Source organism: Lagenorhynchus albirostris, chromosome 5 (genome assembly GCF_949774975.1).
Source record: "Lagenorhynchus albirostris chromosome 5, mLagAlb1.1, whole genome shotgun sequence".
NCBI classification, from domain to species: domain Eukaryota; kingdom Metazoa; phylum Chordata; class Mammalia; order Artiodactyla; family Delphinidae; genus Lagenorhynchus; species Lagenorhynchus albirostris.
Genome location: NC_083099.1, coordinates 75,987,110 through 76,013,145, shown reverse-complemented (window position 1 = coordinate 76,013,145; position 26,036 = coordinate 75,987,110). Strand labels below are relative to the sequence as shown.

The window sequence follows — 26,036 nt, the reverse complement described above, 5'->3', positions numbered from 1 at the left end:
GTCCTTCCCTGACAAGAATGAACGTGATCCAGTGTTTTCTGTTAGCGCTGAGATTCCCTAAGGCAGGGCTTCTAAGGAAACCTGTGCTTGTAAAATGCTTCATGTATCACCAACCAGACCTATTCTTACTAATCGAGTTGAACAGGATGCAGTGTTTGTATCTCCACAAACAGCCTTGTGGGTGGAATTTCCATTTTCTTCTAACTCAGTGGGAGGATTAGATTTATTTTCTGATCTGCTCAGGATCCATTTATGATCCTTGCTCTTGGCACCATTGTCAGCATTAGAATTGTCCTAAGGAGAAAGGAGTATGCTTTGAACTAAGCCCAGTGAAGCTGGTCCACATGTCTAAGGCAGCAGCCCTTCATCCTGATGGCCCACTGGAGTCACCTCGGGAGCTTTGAAAAAACACCACATCTGGGCCCCACTGCCCTGGACTCTGATTTAACTGTGCTGGGATGTCTCCCAGGAAACCTGTACAAGGTGGAGAACCAGACTGAGAATCACTGAATCAGGTGGAGAAAATAAGCCAACTGACATTAGCCCTAGGGTCAAACTCTAAAGCTATTGGATAATTAACCTGTGGAGTTGGAGGACTTCCCTTCAAGGTCAGGAGTATCCAGGGGGAAAGAGTATCTGTCTTTACTCTCTGTTCCTTGCTCCCTACTCCAGCCTCTCCAAGGTGCCCCATTTTCCTTTACCCACCAGACTCTAATCAGCCATGTTTTGGGGATTGGCCCCTATTCAAACCAGAAACAGAGGGAAGCTCCTTGGCAGAAGCAAAGCATCACTCTGTACCACTCAGTATCACCCTGCTGCACAATGCTGGCTCCCCTCACCTTGCTGCCCAGTCACGTGGCCTAGGTCCCTTCTGAAAGGCTTCTCTGAGCTGACCTGCAGGGCTTGGCTGACTCGTGGCTGGCACTGGCCTGGTTCAGCCTTCTCTCCTGATCATTCACCCCCTCCAGCGCACAGGTTTCCCTCCTCTCCCACCTCACTCCTGGTTCTCTGCCCTACACCCTTGGTACCTTTCTAGCTTCAGTCCACTACTCTCGGGGACCCTCTGTCAGCATGTCCCTTACCCTCAGGATATCTTCTGTGCCCTCTGGGTGTTTACCCCCTGAGCCTTGTAGCTCAATTTACCCACACACTTTGACATACATGCAGCCAGTGCCTGCTCTCTGCCAGGTCTGTAGCTGCCAAGGAGTTAATTTGTCTGAAATTCAGCCAAAGCTGACTCATGCCTCTTCTCTGAGGTCTCCTGGAGCCGAATGAAAGGCATGAAATGGTCTGTGAAACCTAGCACGTCAGATGAGATAATGTACACGAAAGGTCTTAAACTGTAAGGCATGACACAAATATGAAGTATTGATAATAATAAGTAGCAGCAACATTGCATATGCCTTTCTGGAGCGTGGCTGGTAGCCGACCAGGAGTACCAGACGAGGGACAGAGACTGATCAGGGACATACAGGCAAGACGTTTACAAATCAGAAGATTCAGAACTGAGAGGTCAGGACTAGATAGGCAGATGAGAAGGGAGCAGTGCCAAAAAAAAGAAAACAAAACAGAGGTCAGGGTTCGCGACCCAACCAAAGGCCCAGAAATGAGGAAGAACTAAAGGATTTCCATCAGCAAGTCCACTTGGCTCTGCCCTCAAAGTATATCCAGAATCTGGCCACTTGTTACCACTTGCACAGCCGTTACCTGCCTGGACTATTGTAGTAGCTCCTATCTGGTCTCCGTGCTTCCACCTTTGTTTCCTTGCAGTCCATTCTTAACATAACAGCCCTAGCGATCCTGCCAAAAGTATGTCACTCCTGTGCTCAGAATGCTTTAATCCTTCTTAGGATAAAAGCTGAAGTCCCTTACCATGGCTTACGAGGTTCTGTGTGGTCTGGACACCCGTTACCCCTCCAATCTCATCCTCTACCACCTACTCATCTGCTCCAGTCACCCTGGGCTTCTTGCTGTTTCTTGAATGCTTCAAGGTCATTCCTGCCTCGTGGTCTTTGCCCCTGCTGTTTCCTTACCTGGAGCCTCTTCCTGGCTGTTCATTCTCTGACTTCATTCAGGGCTAAGCTCCAGTGTCACCCTCAGTTTCAGGGGTCAGCCTGCCCTGACTTCTCTATCTTAAGTAGCACTTCCCAGCCCCACCATGCTCTATCCTTTTCCCAGCTGTATTTTGTATAGCACTGAAATAAGAAATATATAGTAGATATTACCTTATTGTCTGACTCTTCTAAAATGTAAGCTCCATGAGCATAGGAGTTTTGTCTGCTTGTTCCCTGCTTGCACAGTGCCTTGAATTACTGGATGAATGCTTGAATAAACGAATAGGATCGCAGATTTAAGACTCTGACAATAAATCATGATATTGAGTAAAGGGGCAAAGAACTGCCTTAATCCTGAGCTTTACTGTGTTTCTGTGGAGACAGGAACCTGTTCCTCAAGGTGACTGGCCTTGGATTTACAGGTAGAGATGATTCTTCCAAGGAGGGAGAGGACAAGAAAAGTCCACCTGCCAGGCTCCTGCCCATTCTGGAGCTGAGCTGTTCTGGGAATTCCAAGGGCAAGTCAAGGACCCCAGTGGGGAGGCTTCAGAGAAGTAGAAATTTTTATTGACTTCTCTCTCCGGGAGCCCTATTCTTCTGGGATATGAGTTTGTGAATTTTTGGGAGCAATTTCTCTTCATCATCTCCCTTGAGGGACATCTTTGGTTGGTTCAACTGCTTTCACATTTATGGCAAAGTAAAACAGCACAGTGGGAAAGAACAAGGGCACTTGGTGCTAACCGTGGCTCTGTATTTCCTTCCTAGTTGTGAGATCATAGGCAAGTTATTTCAGTTTCTCAGAGCCTCACTACCTCGTCCATAAATGGAGGATAGTATTGGTACCTTTGCCAGGGATGTTGTAAGGATGAAATGTGATCATGCATTTTAAGCACAACATTTGGCATGATGTTATGCTTGGCAAATGTTCAGCTCTTATCACTGTCAGGGTCAGGAGTGGTAGAAGAAATAGTTCTCCTTGTTCGGGACCTCTCCTCATAGTTCCCATCTGTAGAGCATCTCAAACTTTAATGTGCATACGTATCACTTGGGACAATCTTGTTAAAATGCAGATTCTGATCCAGAAGATGGGGAAAGGGCCTGAGATTCTGCATTTCTAACCAGTTCCCCGGTTGCACTGATGCCAGGACCAAGCTCTGAATAGCTAAGAGAAATGCAGAAGAAAGGCCTGGGAAATAAAATACTGGTGAATGTGTTTCTGTGAAGTTTTATAGCCTCTCATTCCAACCTTAAAGGCAGCCTGAAATTATTACATCCTAACTCAGAAGAGCTACATTGTTTCCAGCCTCTTTCCCTGCTGGCCTCCCTGAATCTAATTCCAGCTGTACCCATCCCTCCCTACCATTTCAATCCTGCAATAATGCCTCATACAAAGACACTCACCCTTTTAAGGAAGTTTCACTCAGAGCTGCGAGAGGAGAGACAGAAGGCTTTCTCTTTTACTTAAATCTGCTCCTGGGTTTCCTTGGCCCTCGGACATATGGCCAGGCGTTTGTTTTCATGGCTGCTTAATGGTTTGTAAGGCAATTGCTGGAGGAAACACTGCTACAGCAAGCCAGGCAAGAGAGACAGAGGGATTCACAAGCCAGTGTTATCTTTGCTAAGCACCAGGGCTGCTCCAGCTTCCTTCCTCTCTCTGCCCGACAATGACAGATGGCTTCCACATGGTTTGACCTACTGTTTGGCCAGCCCTGACCAGATAGTCATCCATCAGCTGCCCTGTTTTGTTCCCTAGAGGGCACCCTGTGGTTTGAGAGAGGCAGAAGTTAGAGGTTTCGTTTAGATCTCACCACATCTCATAGCTATTGTAGTAGAGTTTCAAGTGTGGACAGTTCTTATTCCAGATGTTCCTATCCCGGTGTCCATATGTTTCGAGGTGGGATCAGCAGGTTTACATGGTAATGTTCAACTAATTAATCATAAGCTGATGCTTTAACAGCTTCAGGACCCAAAGTGGGTTTCATACTAGCAAAGATGTAAGCGATCATATGGTACTATTAATCTGGAAAAAGGAGGTGAGGTTCAGCTTTTTCCATTGCTTTGGCACAATCTATTTCTTACAGATTCTGAATGTTACTCATGAAGCCTCTGAAAGCTGTATGGGAAAATATCCAAATAATTCTCCTCATGGCTCTCTTTGAGTGTTACAAAACAAAAACTTAATATTATCTGCAGGGCATGAGAAAAAGGTAGTATAAGCAGAAGGATGATGCAGACTAGGAATCAGGAGACCTGAGTCTAGTTCCAATTTGCCTCTCTTTTTGTGACTTTGAATATACCACTTAATTGATCAAACAGATTTTTTAATCACCTACTAGGTGGATTCAAGCAAGAAATATCTGGGTTTTATTATTATTTTTTAACTGTAAAATGAGATTATCATATGAACTTGGCTTCTAAAAACTTTAACTGAAGTGTGTTTGTATTCTCTTCCTTCTTAAAGCATAATTTGCTCACTAAAACTTGCCTATTTCACTTGTACATAAATTGTACTTTACTTGTAAAACAAATGCTTTACCAAAGTAAAAAGATACAGGGACATTTGAGTAGTTACAGCTTTCATGGATTGCAACCTGACCAAATCTATTAAAATTAAAGATACAGGGGGCTTCCCTGGTGGCGCAGTGGTTGGGAATCTGCCTGCCAATGCAGGGGACACGGGTTTGAGCCCTGGTCCGGAAGGATCCCACATGCCACGGAGCAACTAAGCCCGTGCCCCACAACTGCTGAGCCTGTGCTCTATAGCCCGCGTGTCACAACTACTGAGCCCGCACGCCTAGAGCCTGTGCTCCGCAACAAGAGAAGCCACCGCAATGAGAAGCCCGTGCACTGCAACGAACAGTAGCCTCTGCAGGCCGCAACTAGAGAAAGCCGATGCGCAGCAACAAAGACCCAATGCAGCCAAAAATAAACAAATAAATAAAATAAAATAAAATAAAATAATAATAAATTAGGGCTTCCCTGGTGGCGCAGTAGTTGAGAGTCCGCCTGCCGATGCAGGGGACACAGGTTCGTGCCCCAGTCCGGGAAGATCCCACATGCCGCGGAGCGGCTGGGCCTATGAGCCATGGCCGCTGAGCCTGCGCGTCCGGAGCCTGTGCTCTGCAACAGGAGAGGCCACAACAGTGAGAGGGCCGTGTACCACAAAAAATAATAATAATAAATTAAAAAAAATTAAAGACACATTAAAATAATTTTTAAAACTAAAAAATATTTTAAATACCAAATCTATTATTGGTTTGGCCAAAAAGTTCGTTCGGTTTTAAGTAAAAATAAAGACGTTTTTCGTTTTCACCAAGAACTTCATTGAACAATGTATTCATTAACCGAACGAACTGTTTGGCCATTAAAAATAAACTGCAACCCCTAGCATTATTTGTAGAGGGGGAAAAAAAAACAAAAGCAAAAACTAGAAACAACCTTTGTGTGTCAGTAAAGAGAATGAGTTTGATAAAATTAGAAGGTTGAACATAAATTCTCCCTTAGCTCCATCACTCATAGACATGTGGTGTTTTGACTGGGGAGGGAAAGGGCTGGGGGATAAAATAATGTATATATCCTCTGTATAGTTTTAAGAACATTTTACCCCAATTACTGTGTGTGTATATATATTTATATATATATATATATAAAATCTCAAAATTATTTTTTAAAAAAGCTTCTCTAAGGCTTCCCTGGTGGTGCAGTGGTTGAGAGTCCGCCTGCCGATGCAGGGGACATGGGTTCGTGCCCCGGTCCGGGAAGATCCCACATGCCGCGGAGTGGCTGGGCCCGTGAGCCATGGCTGCTGAGCCTGTGCATCTGGAGCCTGTGCTCCGCAGTGGGAGAGGCCACAACAGTGAGAGGCCTGCGTACTGCAAAATAAATAAATAAATAAAATAAAAAAGCTTCTCTATACACAAGAGAATTAAGATGAGAAAAAGACCCTAAAGAAAAGTCTCCCCTCACCCCGCTGCCACTATGCATATTTAGTACAAAATAGCGTTCAGTAACCTTTGGGTGTGCTTCCCTGGTTTGCATATTTTTCTCAGCTGAGGCTGTACTGTTTATGTATTTTATAGTTCACATTTTGATTTAACATTCGCTTTGCATTTGACCCAAATGATTTTGCTGAGTACCCTGGCCCTTGGCCGGCTGTTTGCCTGGCCTCCCTCCCTGGAGTTTTGGATTTGGAGAGACAAGGTCTCCAGGGCTTGTCTAGAGGACTGAGCCGCTTTCAGGAAAGTGGCCCCTCTGTGGTAGTTGACCTCACCTTCTGTGATGATCTGACAGATCACAACTTCTGTTTTCATGAGGATAATTTAAAAGCTGCAGCCCCGTTGAGCAGAATGGAATTGAGAACCCTGTGCCCAGGACTCATTCCTTGCAGAGATGAGACAGCTCTTCAGTGACTCCCCTTTGCTGTGCTGGAGGTGAGGAGGAGAAACGTCCCCCCTGGACAACAAAGTGATGGGCCGCCACGCCTGGCCTGGGGAGGAGGTTTCGGCCACCTTTTGCAGTACAGCCAGTGATAAGGAGATGGATCTGTTCCCTTGTGTGAACATGGGACATTCCCACTTCTGGGTGCTCTGGGTGTGGCTCACACATGTCAAGGTAGTGGAGACACCTTAAGAAGGCTATCCCAAGAGACAAAGGCCTCCATTTTTCTGACTTAAGGTTGAAAGGGCATGGATCACAGAGCTAGTCACTGGCTGATTCTGAACTCTCCAATCTTTCTGGGTCAAAGACAGACCTGTGCACAGTTCAGGGCCCTAGACTCTTGAATCCTAGGGGTAGGGCATCTGCCAACACAGGGGCTGTAGTTTGCAGGGCAGTGGCCTGACAGGCAGCTAGGCCAGCTTTGCCTGATGTGGGGCTGGGCCCATGTGGCAGGCCCCTGTGCAAGGGAGTGTTCCTCAGGAAGAGTAGGGGACTTTGTGGCAAGCTTTCTGTGAAGTACAGTGGGACTCTGGACTCATTGGAATATTTGTCTCTAGTTGGAATAGTTAATAGATTTTTCTTTTGTTTTACTTTTTACTAATACTTTGATTTGGTTTGCAATTAACTTGGAGAGTTAACACCAATGTGCTGGAATTGGATGTGGGAAAAGATATGACATTCTTTGAGTTATCAGTTATATGCCAGGCAACTGGCCGGATGCTTTATGTTATCTCATGTAACCCACAGGAGGGAGTTTATGATTCAGGGTGGGGACCTACAACCACAGGAGTGTAAAATTCACTCCTTATTTTAGGAGTGAAGTGAATGGGATTCAAATAATACATGTACTCAGAAAGGATCTGCTCTTACAATCAGCCCCTGACACAGACCCTAGGTTACCAAAATGATAGCTTGCATCAAATGATTATTTCTAGAAGAGCCAGTGTCTCTTTCAGAGTATACCACATAAGAGACTACATTTAAAGAGAAAATTTAACTGGGTTTTTAAGTGGAGAGTTATCATTATCTTGCAAGCAACTTTGCATATTTTTGTAGCCAGTCAGGGCAGCCAGGAGCCAGGTTCAAAGTGAGAGCCTTTGGCAGGGCTGAAAACTTTCATCAAGCTTCAGCTGGGTTAAAAAAAAAAAAAAAAAAAAAAAGATTCTGCCAAATCCTTCTTTCAGCAGAATGACTTTGTTCCATAGATTTCAGTTAATCACAGCAGGAGACAAGACCTCAGGAGAAGGGTCTAGCCATCCATCCTGTGATCTCCACTTAATGGCTGCAGGAGTGAAATGAGAAAACAGAGAATTTTGTAGGCAACAAAAGTGGGGACAGGGTGTAAATATAGAGGGTTTTGAGTTAGGAAGATTCTGTTGGAATTTAGTTATTTTTCCTATTTGTGACCGAAATGATCGGAAGAGAGCCTTTGAGGGCAGATAGGGTGGGATGGAGGATGCAGCAGGCCAGGCTGCAGGTGCATTGCATTCTGCAGGGTAGATCGTGTTTAAACCTTGGACAGTGCAATACTTTGAATAATGATAATAATAATAGCAGCACTGATATGGTGGGAGGGGTTTAAATTCATAAAGCAGTTTTGAGGTAAGAGTTTAAGAAGATACTCACTAAGCTAGAATTATTAGTCATGTTGTTAATTTCTGACCAGGGAAGCTGGTTAGTCTAGGCAGCTCGGCTCAGGGGAAGGGGCTGCAGAGAAGAGGGGGAGGGGAGCAGCTGGCCCTTGGTCACCCAGCTCGAGCTGTGGCCCTGGCACGACAGTGCAGAAAGCAGAGCTGGGCTGAGGGGCTGAGGCATGTGGACAGCCGAGGCTGGGCTACATGTCCCTCTGGGGTGGGCCGCACTGCTCTTCTTGGTCTCACTCCACGTAGGTGTCCCCTTGCCAGCCCTTTAGTGAACAGAGCAGTTTTTTGAAAGCATAAACCAGATCACGTTCCTCTTCTGTTTAAAACCATCCCATTGCACGTGGACACTTGACAGCTTTGTCTCCCTTGTTGCTTCAGTATATGCCCCACCTCCTCCATAGAATGAGGTCTAGATATAGTCAGTATTCCCCCAGGCACTGGAGATGAGACAGAAGAAGACTGTGACCGCCTAAGTTCTCTCTACGTTCCATCTGCGTGCCCTCCATGAACAGGGTACACCTGGAGGCCTGGTTATATGGCGCCGACACTGGACACTGCTTACTCAGAAATGGAATGTCTGAGATCTTTAGTTCATCTTACAGCTGAGGAAGCTGAGGCACAGAGGAGGCAAGTGACATCTTAAGCGAGTGCCAGGGCTGGACGAGAACTCACATCTGACTCCTGACCCGGCAACGCTGATGCCCTCGACTGACGGACAGCTCTGCAGCTGGAAGGGCATTGAAGGCTGGCAGGGAAGAACGGCAGAGCCCGGCAGGTGGGAGGGCGTAGAGGAGGCAGCTGGTAGAAAATGGAAAGGCCATGAAGAGTCAAAATATGCATTCCCCCTGGCCATGTCCCCAGGACAGACGGGAGTCCCAGGTGCTCTTTAACAGAGGCATAAACAGTGACACAGGAAAACTACACAGAGGGATTGACCCAAGGCCAAGACGTGTCATTTGTGCCTAACGACTAAGCACCCTGTTTATTTGGATTCTTCACCTTGCTCTGTCCTTTTAAGTCATGTGAGACCTTCTCCGCCATTCTTCTCTTGTCATTTGGTTTGTGACTCCAGTTTAGAATCTCTCTGCCTATTTGTCTCAGGTTCTAAGCTGGAGGGAGATAAAGAAGGTGATGATGAACTTGGGCCATGTGACTTGCCTGCAGCGTTTTGCTGCTCTTCAAAGGGGCTGTAGAGAAGCACAGTGAGCAAATTCATGAGTCAACATTATACTTGTCCCTCTTTTGTGAGGAATACTGCCTCTACTTCTTGTGTGAAGTGTAATCATTTGTTAGCTTTAGTAAGACATCTCTCTGCCCACCGATAAGGAAACAAGGCATTTACTGTGCTAGTCTCTAGAATGTGAAGTGTAAGCTGTGGTCTTTTTTTGTTTGTTTGTTTTTAGCTTTCATTTATGATCACAGGCTTAAGGGTTGAAGGGGGCCTTGGAGGACTGCCAACCTCACCACCCCCTTCTGTGCAGGAAGCCCCTTCTCAACATCCTTGCCAGTGGTTCATATCCCTTCCCCCTGCATCCCCACTGCGAGTTGCCTCTACCTCTGTGGTAACACTTACTTCATTTTGCTTAAATTACAGTTATTTGAGGACTCTTTTTAAGTCTCAGCTGTGAGCCCCTGAGGGCAGGAATCCTGTCTCTTTCCTCTTTGTCTTTGATCTCCCACAGCCCCCAACACAAAGCCTGGCCCACTCTCCATAAATATTTGAAGGAGTGACAAGGTGTTAACAGCCTCCAGAGGCAGCCACAGTTCAACATCTCTAATAGCTAGAAAGTTCTTCCTAAAAGTGAGCAGAAACGCACCTCCCCAACTTCCCTGTGGGGGGAGAATATAAACAGCCAGTGATGACAAAGGGCCAGGCAACCATAAGATGCACACGAGAGACCCCGGAGACAGGCCACGCCCTGTCTTATTGCTGTTCTTGCTTCCCTTCTGGCCAAAGGATACGAAGGTCTTTCCCATGACAGGAAAACCCAGCCACACTAGATAGAGTTGGAGAAATGTGTGTGGCGTGGGGAGGGTTTCCAGGATTCAAATCCAGTTTGGAAGGGCAGCTTTACTAGATGCTGCCCTTGTCCCACTCATATCCCCTCAGTCCTCCCCGAGGGTCATCTGCAGACCATTCCCATGCACAGCGACAGCTTCCTGTGTTTCTCTGCCCATGGTCACTCTCTGACCTGGGGACTATGCTTGGCCTGTGTGTAGGTCAGGCTGGAAATGCCAGGGAGTAACTCCAGGAGAGACCTTCAACCATGAGTGATGGGACTTGTGCATAAATACCCCAGATCCCCCATCTCCCAGTGGGATGCTCAGAGGTGTGTTCTACACAGTCTCTCAAAGGTTTCAGGAGAGATGACCCCCAAATGCTCACAGCAGTAATCCACTAATGGACACATCCTTTCTTTATTTGCCTCCCTTCCCTCGTTGACTTGCCTACTCCCTCACTGTGCTTTCTGGGATCACACCCAAATAAACAGTCTGCCCCAAATCCTTGTTTCAAGGTCTGCTTTGGGTGGAACCCAAGCAGGAAATTTGGTGGAAATCCTAATGTTAGTCTCTTAAAAGACAGAGCTATTAAAATTAGTATATGTCTTTTATCCCCCCGTTTCTTTCCTTCTATTTCTAATTCAGAGTTGGTTTTTCTGTCAGTTCTATAAATAGAGTTTAATTTTAAGAAGAATCTGGGTCCTAACTCAGAAAACAGGACTGATAATGATTCCTAAGTCTTTGAAGGATAGTTATTTCAAATAATAAGAGTTAGTAATATTCTAGTTCTATTAAGGAAACGTACTAGTCAGAAAGGTCTCAGGCCAGACTAAAGAAAGAGGTTACGCATGGGGATCATTAGACATCAGGATGGATTTGTGTTCAAGTGCTTCACTTAACCTCTTAAACTTCCACAGAGACCTTTTAAATGAAGAGAGACCTTATCAACCTGGCTCAGGTTTGGGATGGAGTGCTTGAGGTCAGGACAGCGAACATGAATGCGGACCATGAGGGAAGAGGGAAAGGAAAATAAAGAACCTTCATTAAACTTACCCATTATTAATGAACTACCGCTGAGCTAATAGAGCCAAGAGAAAATGCCGTTACCGAAGAATATTTATTATCATATCAGAAGATTCATAACAAAGAACAAAGGTGTGCAAGCAACCTGCCACCCTAGTCCTCCTTCAGACAGACATTGTGTGAGTCAGAATAACTCCCTGTAGGTGCTACAATATTACTTGATTGTTTTGACACCTCAGACAATTAATAGGAGGTAGCAGTTAAAAATAATCATGCTCACTACTGTCTTTGTTTGTGCGTTTGTGGGTTTTTTTGTCTTCTTTCCTCCTGTAGAGTTTTCTGCTGGCCTAGTAAGGAATGACACACATGGTCATGAATTTTTAATTGACAATCAAAGATGGGAAGGAATGTAAACAAAACACAGGGTGAGAGGAGTCAGCAGGGCCAGGAGAGCCCCACAGATGCCTTTTTGGGGTCAGGTGGGGAGATGTTCCTAAGTCACGTAGGGATAAGAAAGGGCTCCACAGGTCTTACTTTAAGCATGGATATTGTGGCTTCATATGCTCTCTTTATTTATTTATTCACCTGCTCTCTTGGTGGGGGTAGGAACAGGGGGCAGCAAAGTCTTCACTTAGTGGTAGGAAGATGTGTGGTCATGCTGTGACGTGTGTCCTTTGCCCTCTTTGATGAGCACTGCTGCCCTGTTGTAGTTGGCAGTAATGCCCTGGGTACAGCTCTCTCCTGAGTTGAGAGAGGTGCCTTTGCCTCCTCAGGCTTTTGCCCTGGTCTGAGCCGTTGCTTCCGGAGAGAAACTCTTGGAAGTACCATGCTGTCCCCATGGCGTGACCTCATAAGATGATTGTGAGGGTCATTAAGGCAGTCCATGTAAAGTGACTGCACTCGTGGGCATTAATGGTTGGCACAAAAACTATGTTGGTCCTCAAAATGAAGGGGCTCAGTTACTGTACCTGCCATCTGCTGAAATGTCATAATATAAACAAAGACCTCCTTTGGGCTCAAAATGGATATGTTAATGTGGCCGATACTGGCCTCTCTCAAACTTTTTGTTTTGGGTAGCCTCCTTCCCCACGTATTCCCCCAGCCCAGGGTGCTCTGTGGGTGCCTTTTCAGCCTGCCCCACTCAGCACCCGCTCTCCCTTGCTTCCCAGAACGCCTATGTCAACATCAACCGCATCATGTCCGTGGCTTCCCGCCTCTCAGAGGCCGGCCACTACGCCTCGCAGCAAATCAAGCAGATCTCCACGCAGCTGGACCAGGAGTGGAAGAGCTTCGCGGCCGCTCTGGATGAGCGCAGCACCATCCTCGCCATGTCTGCTGTGTTCCATCAGAAGGCTGAGCAGGTAAGGCCAAGGGAGCTGCTGTGGCCTCTGGTGGTGGGAGGGGCAGGGGCAGGGGCAGGGCAGGGCAGGCTGGGAGGACATACACTGAGGTGTAGAGAGACCCTCCTCTCTTTTTGAAACACCAAAGACCGTGCTGAGTAGTTTTGACAACAGCCCATGTTCTAGTACTGTCATGGCCCCTGTGTACCCAAAGAGACATTGGTAACTCTTGGAGGCTTTGCTTAACATTCAAACAGGAAGAAACCCAGAGCTAACTATTCTGCTTAGTAGTTTATCGTTGGACGTGTGTGTGCACGCATGTGTGTGTGTGTGTGTGTGTGTGTGTGTGTGTTGACTGCTTAGTTTGCATTCCATAAGCATAGACCAAAGGGGTGAAACTAAACTGATCATTGAGTGCTGAGAACAGGGGGAAACTAATTTTACATGAAGCATTTGCTGTGGATAATAATAATGTAATAATAATACAGTGAACAGAAATAATAATTACTTGTTGCCATTTACTTACTGGCATTGGCCAGTGACATTACTAACCCATTTTACAGAGAGGAGCAGGGAAGCTCAGAGAGATTAAGTAAGCTGCCTAAGAGCTAGTGGCATGCAGGAGCTGACTCTAACCAGCTTAGGGAGAGCCAATGGTTAAATTTTCAGGAATTTTATGAGCTGGTTGTTAAACATAGCCATTACTTTAAACTATATAAATTTAAATTAAATATATCACATTAAAAGCAAAGGTAATAAATACTCAAAACTCATCATTTTCAATTATTTTACTAGATTTTATTATTTTCTATGTTCTTGAGATTATTTCTATGTTATATATACTCTCTCTCTCTCTCTCTCTCTCTCTCTCACACACACACACACACACACACACACACACACACGCACGCACACACACACACACACAACAATAAACTACCAAGCAGAATGTAAATAGGCTCTGGGTTCCTTCCTGTTTGAATGTTAAGCAAAGCCAGCAAGAGTTACCATTTGTCTCTTTGTCAACATTTATGTCTGTGGTAATAGTATACAGTTGTGTGCTACTGATCACCTCATCCCAACTACATATTTGGTGATGTTGCAATGGTAGCCTGAAATAGGGCAAGATAAAAGTTTTACACCATGGAAATCATTAAGTGTTAGAAACCAGGGCTTGATTTGTTGTTTTATTGATTGTCTAGAATCTTAAGAAAATGAGAGAGAAAATATTTTAAAATGAAGATTAAGCCTAAAAATGTGCCCTGTGTATAGCTGTTGCATTGTGAATAGAACACAAAATCAAGGAAATATTCTTCTGATATTCAAAAACTATTATTGCATTTAGCAGAGAAGTCACTTAAAATCACTGATGAATGAGTAATGTTCTGACATAAGTCTCCAGGTATTTTTCACTTTTGTCTTACATCTTAACAAAAGTGAAAATATCAACCAGCTTTTGTGTTGGAACTATATAAGTTTGTTGTTTACAAACAAAAGCATATGTGAGAATCAGTTCGTTACATGGAATTTATCATAAGCATTCTAAGTGTTATTATTCTTTGTAAATTATGTGCTACACATCTTTTATAGCAGTAAAGTTTATAACACTTGTGTGTGTATTACATACACACATATATGCTGGTTATTAAAAGTTTATTAATATACCCTTGTGAAAATCACACAATTAATCGATAGGCATCTGGGATCAGGTGTGTCTAACATTAAAGCCTATGGTCTTAACCCCTAAATTTCTTTCTTTGTATGACATTTGGATAGCTCACAGATAACACAGAGTCAGACACAAGGTTATACCTTAAAACTCTTCCTCTGTTACCCACCTAACATGGAACCAGCATGGAATAATTGAAAGAGTCTAGGTGTCGGGCTTCCCTGGTGGCGCAGTGGTTGAGAGTCCGCCTGCCGATGCAGGGGACACGGGTTCGTGCCCCGGTCCGGAAAGATCCCACATGCCGTGGGGCGGTTGTGCCCGTGAGCCATGGCCGCTGAGCCTGTGCGTCCGGAGCCTGTGCTCCGCAATGGGGGAGGCCACAACAGTGAGAGGCCCGTGTACCGCAAAAAAAAAAAAAAAAAAAAAAAAGAAATAAAGAGTCTAGGTTTTGATGCCAGACACAGGTAAGTTCTAATCATTAACTCTTAGGCAGGTCACCTCAACATTCTGAGCTTGTTTCCTCGTCTCTAATGTGGGGATGATCATAAATCTCACAGCACTGTTACAAGGATTAGAGATGGAATATATTAGGTGCTTAGTGTGTTTTTTAAATGGTAGACATCACCAAAGATCTGTTGGTATCTTTGTATTTCCTCCACCTGTGTCTGTTTCCATCTGAGACCTTCCCAAAGACTGAAAGTACTTGTGTTATAAGTCAAGAGCAGCCCTACACATTGAGAGGAATCTAGCCTTTTGTTGTTGTTGTTTTTTTAAGATGATGGTGGTAGTACCTGAGAATATTGATGTCTGATCTCCTGTCCTCTCTTCAACCTATTATTTGCACACTTTGTTCAAGGTTTCTCCAGATTGGCAAGGGAGGTTCAGTGCCTCCCTCTGTCTCTGTCTTTCTCTCCTTGAGATGACCGTTTCGTGGGATCCACTATAGGACTCTGGTTAGAGTATTACAAAGAAATCCCAAAGACCTTGAAGAGGTGCTCCCCGCACGACTGACACACACTGTCAAGTTACTTCCAGGTCCCTTTATGAAATGGTTGTTGGTGGAGCAAGCAGCTTCTGAGGCATTAGCAAGCACGTGCAGCCTGATCCTGGGCATCACCCAGCACTCTGCCAGCATCGTTAGGAGACGGCTTACTGCGATCAAAGACACACAGAGTGAAAAATCCGCTGCCACAGCCAGGTGGCTAAGGACTGAAAGCTGACGCGATACCAAGAGGGGGACTCAGCCAGGTGTAGAAACGCAGTACCCGGATTGAGAGTAACTGGAGGACTCAGCTTCTATTTGCTGTTTCCTGACTTGGATTAGTTTAGATGAGAAGCAATTTTATTTGTATCTATTTTTTAATGCAATTTCTCGGGTATTGCCAGTCCTTCAGGGAAACTCATTAACCATGCTTCTTTTTAGCTGGAAAGCACACACACACACACACACACGCACACGCACACACACACATGCAAACAGTGGATTCAAGGCTAATTTTTCAATGCATTTATGTAGGCAGCTCTTTATTGTCCTCAGATGGGCTGTTCTAGGCAATGAGATAAAAAGGTATTTAGGCAATTAATTTAAATGGAGCTGTGCACCCAGGCAAGAAGAATCAGACAGAACCACTCCAGACTGTTGGGTGAAGAATTATTTGCATTTTAGAGGTGTATTTTCCACCCAATAAATCTGAGTGATTTCAGTTAGCTCACCCTTTGTGCATGGAGACCCATAGTCTCCCACAGTTGTTAATTTTAATTTTTAAATAATTTGATGTCTGTCAAGATCTGTATATATCACAGCCCAGGAGCCACTCTAGACACAGTACAGTCTGTCCCGCTGAGCTGCCCTCCCCTCTCCCACCCCTTGGGGTTCTGACCCAATAGCAGGGATCTTTTTGAGTGTTAATCTCCATCCTCTGTGGGAATGGTCTCTGCAGGTTCCCTGGGGTGCCTGATGGGCCTGAATGAGGCATTCTTTGCTACTCTTCACAGCTCAATGTCCACACTATAAAGCACATGTGTGGAAACATCCCATTTCATTATAAGTTGCCTCTCACTTGTACCTGTGAGTGTGCACAGGACAAGAAGCTCTCACGTACACATGTCATGTAGTGAGCTGTTTGCACACCTGTATTTTACCATCAGTGTGTGGATATAACCTGTTGAACATGAAGACAACTCCCATCCCCAGCAGTTTCATAATAGTCATCTTTCTTTGTGGAAACCATACTTCCTAAACAGGTACTGGGTCTGACTTCTTACCTGGGGTTGGTGTTTGTAAAATTAAAGAAAAAACTCCACTGTCTGCAGTGGTCTCTGAAGGCTTCCAGAGTTCCTGATGCTTCTTCCCAAGGTATCTGACCGTCTGTACGTAATCTGCCCATTGCCCGCCCCCAGTGCTCCCACACTGACCCAGCCGGCATCTCCTTCCAGTTCCTGTCGGGAGTGGACGCCTGGTGCAAGATGTGCAGCGAAGGTGGCCTGCCGTCTGAGATGCAGGACCTGGAGCTGGCGATCCACCACCACCAGTCCTTGTATGAGCAGGTGACCCAGGCCTACACAGAGGTGAGAACCCAGCGGACACCCAAGGGTTCTGGCTGTGTATAGGGGTATGGGGGTGTGGCAAGAGTACCGGCCTGTGTGCTATGAAATAGCCTGAGTTGGACTAAGAAGAAGAGAGGCCATTTTTCTCCCTCTGGAGACATCTTTAAGATCCTTGATCTGTTAATGATGATGTCGAAATGCAGCCATTGGCAGGAACTGCCTTAGTGCACATGCGTGTATGTACACACACACACACACACACACACACACACACACACACACACACACACACACACACACACACACACACACACACACACACACACACACACACACACACACACACACACACACACACACACACACACACCCTACCTCACCCTATGTGTGAAGACCGGACTGTCTCTTCTGTGGAAGGACTGTAAGAAAGCAAGGCTGTGCTCCTCTGGAGTTGCCTCCTGTCTGGTGAACGGGCATGCACACACTAGCCCTGCCACCCCTTTTATGAAGCAGCTCATCAAAAAATACTAATGTTCTCACTGGAAGGTCCAGAGCACAACTCACCACAGGTTGGAGATAAGTGTTTGCAGGAGTGAGAAGCTGCTGTGGAAGTGAAGGACAAACTAAAGGCTCTTCTGCTGAAAACTCAAAGGCTGGGAGCCTGGTACGAGTTAGAAGGGGAAAAAACTGCCTTCTTAACTCGGACCAAGCACACCTCCTTTCAGACCTTGCTGGAAGGAAAAGGCCGTTTCAACTCCAAACCAACTTTGACTTCCTTGTTAACCAGATTAATCTGGGGTCTTAAAATTCCTATCAGTACCCTAGTCACCATGGCTTTAAATTAGAAAGGCAAGTGGCCTTTCAGATGATGCCACTTTCCAGAAATATTGCCAGGAATCCAGTGAGGAATGGCAGGGAATGTCACCCCCCACTGGTGTCAGCACTGAGGGTGAGTGTTGGGGAGCCCAGGAGCATGGACGTTGTGTCCACAGTCTAAGGGTCCCTCCCTTATTCTGTGTGTTCTGGAAAGACAGGGATGATACCACTTTCAGAAGAAAAAAGGAGGTTGTATAGAAGGAGAGCAAAAGAAGGGTAAGTATAAAAGAAAGAAAATGACAAGGAAGTAAAGGAGAGAAAAATGCTGCTGCTGATTGATAAAGGTAGACTTGGTAGCCAGTACCTGCTGGGCCCTCTTCTAAGTGCCCTGCATGTGTTAACTCGTTTAATCTTTACCGCAATTCTATGGGGTATGTACCATTTCTATTCTTGCTTCACAAACAAGGAAACTGAGGCCCAAAGGGGTTAAGTGTCAATAACTTGCCTCTGGTCACACACCTAGAAGTTTAGAGCTAGGTAGAGGAAGGTGAGGACGGAAGAGGGAAGAGGGAGAGAGGTTTATGGTGTCAACTTATATTCAGCTTCTTTTCTGAAACGAAGATCTGCTGCCTGACCTAGTCAATGAGTCAGTCAGAATATTTATCAAGTAAATACTTACCAAGTGTCAGGCACTCTTCCAGGCATGGGACGAGATAAACAAGGCAGAGTCCCTGCCCTCAGGAAGCTGAAATTCAAGGGGGAGGGACACAGTGATTCGGGGTCTCGCAGACAACTGGCTGCAGCCCCAGCACCTCCTCTCCCTCAGGATCCCGGGGTGCTCGGCCCCCCCCGGGCTGCAGGCCGGGCACTGTGGCAGCTCTGGTGGCACACTCCTTGGTTGTCATGGGTGTTGGTAGGACTGAGAGTTTCAGTCCTCATCAGGGATGCCAGCAGGCTTGCCTTGCCTCCCTGTGCCCCTCCTGCCCCTCTACTCCCTGGACTTGACCTCTTTCCCTCTTACAGGTCAGCCAGGATGGCAAAGCGCTGCTGGATGTGCTGCAGCGTCCCCTGAGTCCCGGGAACTCCGAGTCCCTCACGGCCACAGCCAACTACTCCAAGGCAGTGCACCAGGTGCTGGACGTGGTGCATGAGGTGCTGCACCACCAGCGGCGGCTCGAGAGCATCTGGCAGCACCGCAAGGTGCGGCTCCACCAGCGGCTGCAGCTCTGCGTCTTCCAGCAGGACGTCCAGCAGGTAACAGACTGCTTCCCTGAGCCTGGCATCTGTCTCAGGCAGGCAGGCAGGTGGCACAAGTCCTTGACCTAGGTGATCAGGCCTGGGAACGCCTGATTTATGGAGGGAGGAGGGCAGTTCAGCCCCCGGCTTCACCCCTCCACACCATCCGGACTTGTTAATTGATGCTTCTCACTTAAGCAGCTTTACAGACAGGCCTTCTCACCCTCTGGTGTTGTGAAGGGAGGCTCAATCTGAGAGACAGCAATTCCTTGTAGTCATGACATTGTTTTCTTTGGGGGAAGCTTGACAGTCCCTTAGGCATGAGCTCTCTGGACAGCTCCGGGTCCTAGGGGGTTATCTGAGCGCTGTCGGAGCTGGACCCACAGTGTGCCCACTTCTCAGGGATGCAGGTGGCCTGCTAGGGTTGGGGTGTGGTGGGGTACAGGGCCTTTAGGGGATTCTTTGGCAAGCTTGGATTTGGGAAACCAGATTTAAAACAAGGGCTGTTGATAATTGTATCTTCTGTGATTAGAGGTTACTCCTGGCTTAATCTTTTTTTTGCGTTATTATAAGAGTCATAGCATTTTTCTTTACCACAAATAATAAAGAAATTGTTGTTTCTAACTATGAAAGGACAGCCTTGCCACAAATGCCCTTTTGGATGAAATGACACATTCTTTTTTCCTCATACTTCTCTGTCTGTCTCTTTGGGGACCCCTGGGAGCTTTTCTTTGAGGACTGATAGCTGCGGGGGAGGGAGAGCTTGTTGGGAGCTGGAGATGGAAGTTAAGGTTTAGCATCATCTCCCTGCTGGTTCACTGTGAGAGGCAGGGGTGGGAGCGCTTGTGTTCTCAGACCTTTCTGTGGTCACCTCATAATTTCAAGATTATACATATAAAATAACATTTCACTCTCCTTCCACACCTCCTGCGGTATTGACCAGATGTAATCGAAAAGTCTGTCGAAATATACATGGAAAATTGAGAGCCAACTGGACATGTCTTTGGAGTGTTGGTTCCCCTCACAGCTGTTGTTGGGGGGCCCTTGTACTGGGTATCCTGTGATAGAGACAGGTTGGAAGGAGAGAGGGGCATCCTATCAGGGGTCGTGATACCCTCTGGGTGTGGGGTCACCACCGTGCAGTCAGTCCCAGGAGTAGACAGGCCTTCAGGAGTGTCCCCGATTCTTGGGCTGACCTAACTCCTTTGTAGCCCCTGTGCCCCGTCTGGGGCAGTGATGAGTCATCAGAGGTGACACTTCAGCCTCAGGAGAGATGGGCACTGCTTATGTGCTGGCCCCAGCTCTGAAACCCTTGTGGGGCTTGCTGGGGATGGAGAAGCAAATGCATCAGTTGTCTGCTCCTGCCGTCTGGAATTGTTCAGATCAACGTGTCATCTCTGAGCACAGGAGAGCACAGGGTTGGTCTGTGATTGGGACAGTTAGGTGGCAGCCTCCAGAGGCGCACAGAAGGTGTCACCACTTCAGTGAACTTCGAGTGACTTCTGGAGATTTCTGGGCCGTGGATTTTGCAGCTTCCTTGGTGTGCTCTTTGTCTCCCTGCTGTTTTCATGGCTGTTGTACTAGGACGGGCACTGGAGAGGGGCAGAGGTGCTGCAGGGAGGGTGGGCGAAAGGCTTCCCCATCAGGAGGGCAGCATCCAGACGCGGACTCTGGGAACAGCTGTTATCAGACTCTTCTGTGGCCATCGTGACATCGACACTAAAGCTGGGGAAAAGTATAACGAAAACTACACCGGTGGCTGTTCTACATCACGCTCTAAAAAGGAGAGCATTTCTGGAATGGAGGCCCTGTCAATTCATCTCTACAAGATGAATCACATTGTTGGCACTCACCAAAAGCAAGTAGAAGATTGTGAGGTGGATGTAAAGGGGTTTGGATTTTCCACGAGGACTGAATTCCCCAGGATGACTGATTCCATTGTTCTTTTCGGGACGTGTGAATGTGACTTCTGGGGACACGACGTCATTCACCCATTGTCCAGCTAACTCTCACTCACCAAATATCTGACACTGGGACAGATGCACGAAGAAAAATGTGAAAACCAAGGGCTGTGAAACCTGGTGTGGGTTTCAAATGCTTCCTGACACCCAAGCGCGCGTTGATGTGTGACCGGTGTCTGAGTTGGCACTTCAGAGAGCGCTGACTATGACGCACGCAGTGGTTCCAGTGATGGACTCGGACTCTGGTCTCCCGACTCCCAGGCTTACGGGAGCGTTTCCTAGTTTTCAGAATCAGACTGGACAAGCAATTTCCCTGCTCTGTGCTCCCACGATTTTATTTAATAATACACAAACACACGCAAACAATGTTAACTCAAAGGTCAAAGTGCTATTGGAATTTTATAAATTTATCATTTTTTATTTTGCATGCTGCATCTCTTCTTTTGCAGTATCTCCTTGAGAGCAGAAGCCATGGCTGCTGCTGTCTGGCATGAAGCTGGGGTTCTCTTTATATTTGCTGACTTGAGTTGAAATTATTATTGGAGGCCCCCTGTTTCTGCTTCTGTGAATTAAACACCATCTAGCCCTCCCTCCCAGCCCATCCAGTAGCTGCCAGTGAATAGCTGCGGTCTGTTTGCAGGAATTGTGATGTGAAAGTCTGAAGATCCCAGGTATTTCCTAACAGCCCGGGCAGAGGAGTCGGGGACATACCATCAGTGCTACAAAGTATCCTGGTACTCATCAGCTATTCAGCAAGCATGGGTCTGGGCAGTGGGCCCAGCACTGCACTAGGTTCTGGCAAGATGCCTGGTTAGGTAGAAAGGCAACAAGACATACACACTTGAAAACAGAAAGGTCCGTGCTACCCGAGCATGCCAGGCGGTGTGCAGGGCAATAGAGTGTTGATGGGACACTTACAGGCAGAGATGTGAAAAGTCAGAGTTGGTGTCTTGAAGGAGGAGAGAATTGATTGAACCATATAGTCTGGATCCAAGACCCTTGAGCACATTTGGGGTCTGGAGACGTTTACTCTGCAGCCTAAGTGGGAAGCTTGTGAGCGAGCATCGGTGGCTAGGGCGATACAGCATCACGGATAAGAGCATGGACTCTGGAGCCAGATGGCCTGAGTTTAAATCCTGCTCTGACAAGTCTTAGCCATGGGACCTTGGGCAAGTGGCTTCACTGCTGGTGCTTCAGTTTCCTCACCTCTAAAATAGGAACCGTCACATACCTATCTCATTGGACTGAAGGAGGTGCAAGCACAGCACCTGCCTAGCACGTAGTAGATCCTCCAGCAGCATTGTCTCGGTTTAGTCACATCCTCTTTGAGTGGTACTCGGGTGTCTTCTGAGTCTGATGAGTTCCATTTCATTCAGTGATAAAATCTCAGAATTCCGGGGACCTGGAAGAGCATTCGGTCTCACCTACTATAGGGTCAAGAAAATTGAGGCCCAGAGACGTAAAGCAGCTTGGCCATAACCACACGGCTAGTTGATGGTAGTGCCAGGACCAGAAGCTAAGTCTTCTGGCTCCCAGTCCAGGTGTCCTACAGAAAAACCACACAAGAGAAGAGCCAGGCGGATAGCGATGGAGAACAGAAGAGAGACAGGAGGGACACACACATACTAACGTAGAGAGGGGGAAGACAGACCACATACACACACCCTGAAACAGGGAGAGAGGAGAGACAGAGACAGACAGTGGAGGATGGGAAAGAAAGGGAGAGAGATTTAAAGACAGAGAGCAGAGAAACAGACATACCTGGGCTGGGAGGTGAAAGAGAAAGAAGAAGGTGGGGGGAGAGACAGAAGAGAAAGAGAAAGAGACAGGGACTCCTGCTAGTGGAGAGATGGGGGAGAGCCAGCCAGCCTCTCCCCACACGACTCCTTGTCCCATTGCCATTTCTGGGGGTGGTCTTTTCCCAAATAAGAATACCTTGCCTAAAGCAGAGTAAAGCAGAAAGGTTGAAACCAAAGATAGACACCAGTGAATAAGAGATTCCATTTAAATATCTGCAGCCAGAATTGGCCTGACACATCATCCCTGTGCTAGCTCTCCCTTGGTTCCCAAAAAGTGTCCTCTTCCCCTCTGGGCTTTGAGGTGATGGAAATAAGTCCCTAAGGATCAAACTGGAACTTGGGTCCATTAAGCTGCAGAAAGGCATAGATAGAGTGCATCTACCATAGTGTTGCTAGTGGAATAATTTTCAGTCCTGTTGTTGTTCCAGTTTAGAGTGGAACAGTACTAAGCAACAGCCATAAGAGCATCTATGACAGCATCAGCTCACCTCCACCTTCTGTCTGTTCTTCTCTCCTAACCCTGTGGCTTCCCACAAGAATAAAGGACTCCTTTCAAGCCCCGATAGACCTGACTTTGCTGAGAAGAACAAGGAGTAGCTAGTCTTGATCTTTCTAGTAGATGCAAACTCCATTCCATTTTTTCATAGCCAGAACAACTATTGTGAGTATCACTGCAGGCCATCTGTTCTGCCTCCCTTTCTTCTTCTCCCTCCGTGTGGTGCAAGAATAAATTGGTAAAGTGCTTTGGAACACCTGTGTGCAAGGCCCTGTACTAGGAGTTGGAGGTCTCTGGCCCAAGAGAAGACATATATACCCGAGGATGTATGAGTGGCACGTGGCTATCTGGGTTCAGGGCCAAAGAAGCAAGACAACAATGGGCTGGTGGAATCAGAGCAGAGAAAATTCCCTGTGGGTGGAATGGCATTTGCACTGGTGCTTGGAGCTCAGGCAGAGGAGACGGAGGTGGGGAAGGCCAGGAAGTGGAGAGCTAAGTTATAGCCAGGGGACAGGAAGAGGAAATCTGACCGAGTGCCTACTCTTGGCAGCTTTAGAGGGAGGTCAGGCTGGAAGGGTTAGGAGTGGTCTTGGTGGGGTGGGTGGGACATGACCCATTTGAGGCTCCAGTGCCTTCCCTTAAAAGTAATGTGTTTTGCTTTTAAGCAGTCCAAAGGTGAGCGAGGGAGGGGCAGTGATGTCAGAATTTTCTGGCTCAGTGATTTTCCATTCTGAATGAGTGTATTAACATTAAAGTCCATGGTTCTTGTACTACGAATGAATCTCACCTGTTTCTATCAGGTTCTTCTGGAGCCTCCCGTGGAAAATTATAGCTTTTACTGTGTCAGCTCTTGCCTGCCAAAGAACGTGTAAAAGGATTTGAGAGTAATTTTTTAAAACTCCATATATTCACAATCTTTTACTTGCTGTAGTGACTAAAGCCCCTTAATCATACTAAACCAGTTTGGGCATTGTATAATCCAATTAACAGCTTTGCATAATAAAAGGTGAGCACTTTGGGTTACAAACAGCATGCTTAGTTAGAAAAAAGTGACTGGAATGATGATGGGTCTAGAAAAGAACTCTTCTTATAAGAAGGAACGATTAAAGCATCTAAGAAGGAAAATGCTCACTCAGGGTATAGTCCCAGAGAGATGAGGGAACATACATGAGGCGGGGCCGTCATCAAAAATCTGGAATGCTGACTAGTTACTTGGTGGGTATGTTGGGGAGGCGATTCAGACATCAGAGGGGTGGTTGGATTCCAACCCTGAGATCTGGTTCCTGGGATTAAATGTTTTATTGTTCATAAAAGTCCATAAAAGTTTTATTGTTCATAGCTCAGGATTCATCATCTTTATGAGCAATTGAGCATCTAATCACTTCACTTATCTTAATTAATCTTCCAACACTATGAAGCGGGTGATACTTTGGTCCTCATCTTATCAATACTAATGAGGAAATTGGGGCTTAGAAAGGTTAAGTAAACTTACACAAGGTCACACAGCTAGTGGCAGAGGAAGGCTATAAACCCAAGTCCACTGAATCTCTAGGTCCGTGCTCTTAGCCTCTCTGCTATGCCCTGGGCACTATGTTAAGTGGTGGGAAGGCAGAGAGACACGGATCCTGCCCTTGAGGGGTTTATAAGTTAGTGCAGGGCTCAAAGGGCCCTGATAGATTGCTTGGTCCCAAGGGATCAGACTTGCTGTGTAGCCGCTGACAGCTGAGATTCATCCCTAAGTCATCCCAGGGGTCATTCATCCCTGGGTCATCCCAGGAAGACCCACACAGGCAGTCATACTCACACGCAAACACTCTTTCCCACCTGCTCCATCATTATAAAATGGCTCTCTACGGTTATTTAGCTCTAACACAAATGTCCCTAAGACAGGCACTACCCATTCTCACTTGTTTTTCCTAACCATAATTATGTTAACTCAGTGTTGCTGATGCTTTTCTTTGTAGCATATATCTTGAATAATGTCCGTTTGCCCATGGTCGTATTTAGCAGTATTAAAGTTCTCAATTAAGTTTTGATGGTGATAATCCAATCCTTCGAGTACATTCAAGTGGATAATAGATGATTCTATTATCATCTATCATCTTTCTGGCAGGGTGAGAGTCCAGAAAGTGAGCAGGGTTGAGGCTTGGCTGAACTGGGGGAGGAAGGGAGGGGAGAAAGAGAGGGCTCTGCTGGTCAGGGTTGCTTTCTGATTGGAGTGAGGATGGGGAAACTTTCTCATCTGCCTCTTTGGTGTCACTGATCTTAGAAGGGGTGCTCCATCCCTCTACCCATAGTAGGAGGTTGGTATCAGAGGGTCTGTTCCAGTCTTCTCCATGTATCCTCCAGCTAGAATTGGCAGAGCTGGGAAATGGGCTTCAGAGGCCTGCTCCTGATTTGCTGAGACCCTCCTGCCTGGAATTTCATGGACCCTTCACACTCTGTACCTCACCCCCATTCCTCTCTGCCCTGCTTTCTGCCTTCTCTTCCCTTGCCCATCATGGCCTTTCCCTGGGTGCTCACTTTGATTTTCTGAATGCAAACTCTGTTGTGACTGAACAGTCATCCTTCTGTGATGAGTACCTTCCAAGGAAGGACCTGGGTGCCTCCACCTGGCAGGGTTGGGAATCAGGTGGGTCCTGGGAGGCAGTGAGAGAAGGTTCCTCCCCAGGAGTTACTGAGCCTCAGGGCTTTCTTGATACACAACAATTTTAAACACCTTTAATGTCCTCAATTCCTCTTTTATTACTGTGTTAACAAATGACTAGACAGTCACCATCCAAGGTCACTTCTTTCTGATAACCCCTATGTTCGGCATGTCCTTGACCTCAACATGCTATTTCTGGAGCTTTGAATACCAGGCTAAAGGATAAAAGACTCACACTTTATAACTAGTGGGGAACTATTGAAAGATTTTGACCAGAGAAAACAGGTGATCAGAGTGAAGGTCTGAGGTCATTTAGTGCCAGAGGAGGACTGTGTTGGAGTGGAAGATCCTAGGACCATGGTCATGT

The 26,036-nt window shown here is 46.5% G+C and overlaps 1 protein-coding gene across 5 annotated transcripts in view; it reads left to right on the top strand.

Annotated features, from left to right (window-relative positions):
• The window catches only part of KALRN (kalirin RhoGEF kinase), a 513,398-nt gene that overhangs the window by 264,857 nt on the left and 222,505 nt on the right, over positions 1-26,036 (top strand). For all 5 annotated transcript variants that reach the window (XR_009540742.1, XM_060150454.1, XM_060150452.1 and 2 more), the window contains exons 7-9: positions 12,328-12,519; positions 16,604-16,735; positions 18,554-18,784. Coding sequence is in view for 4 of the 5 variants with exons in the window: in XM_060150454.1 (XP_060006437.1) it covers positions 12,328-12,519; positions 16,604-16,735; positions 18,554-18,784 (555 nt within the window). In the remaining variant the exon portion in view is untranslated. The remainder of the gene's footprint in view (positions 1-12,327; positions 12,520-16,603; positions 16,736-18,553; positions 18,785-26,036) is intronic.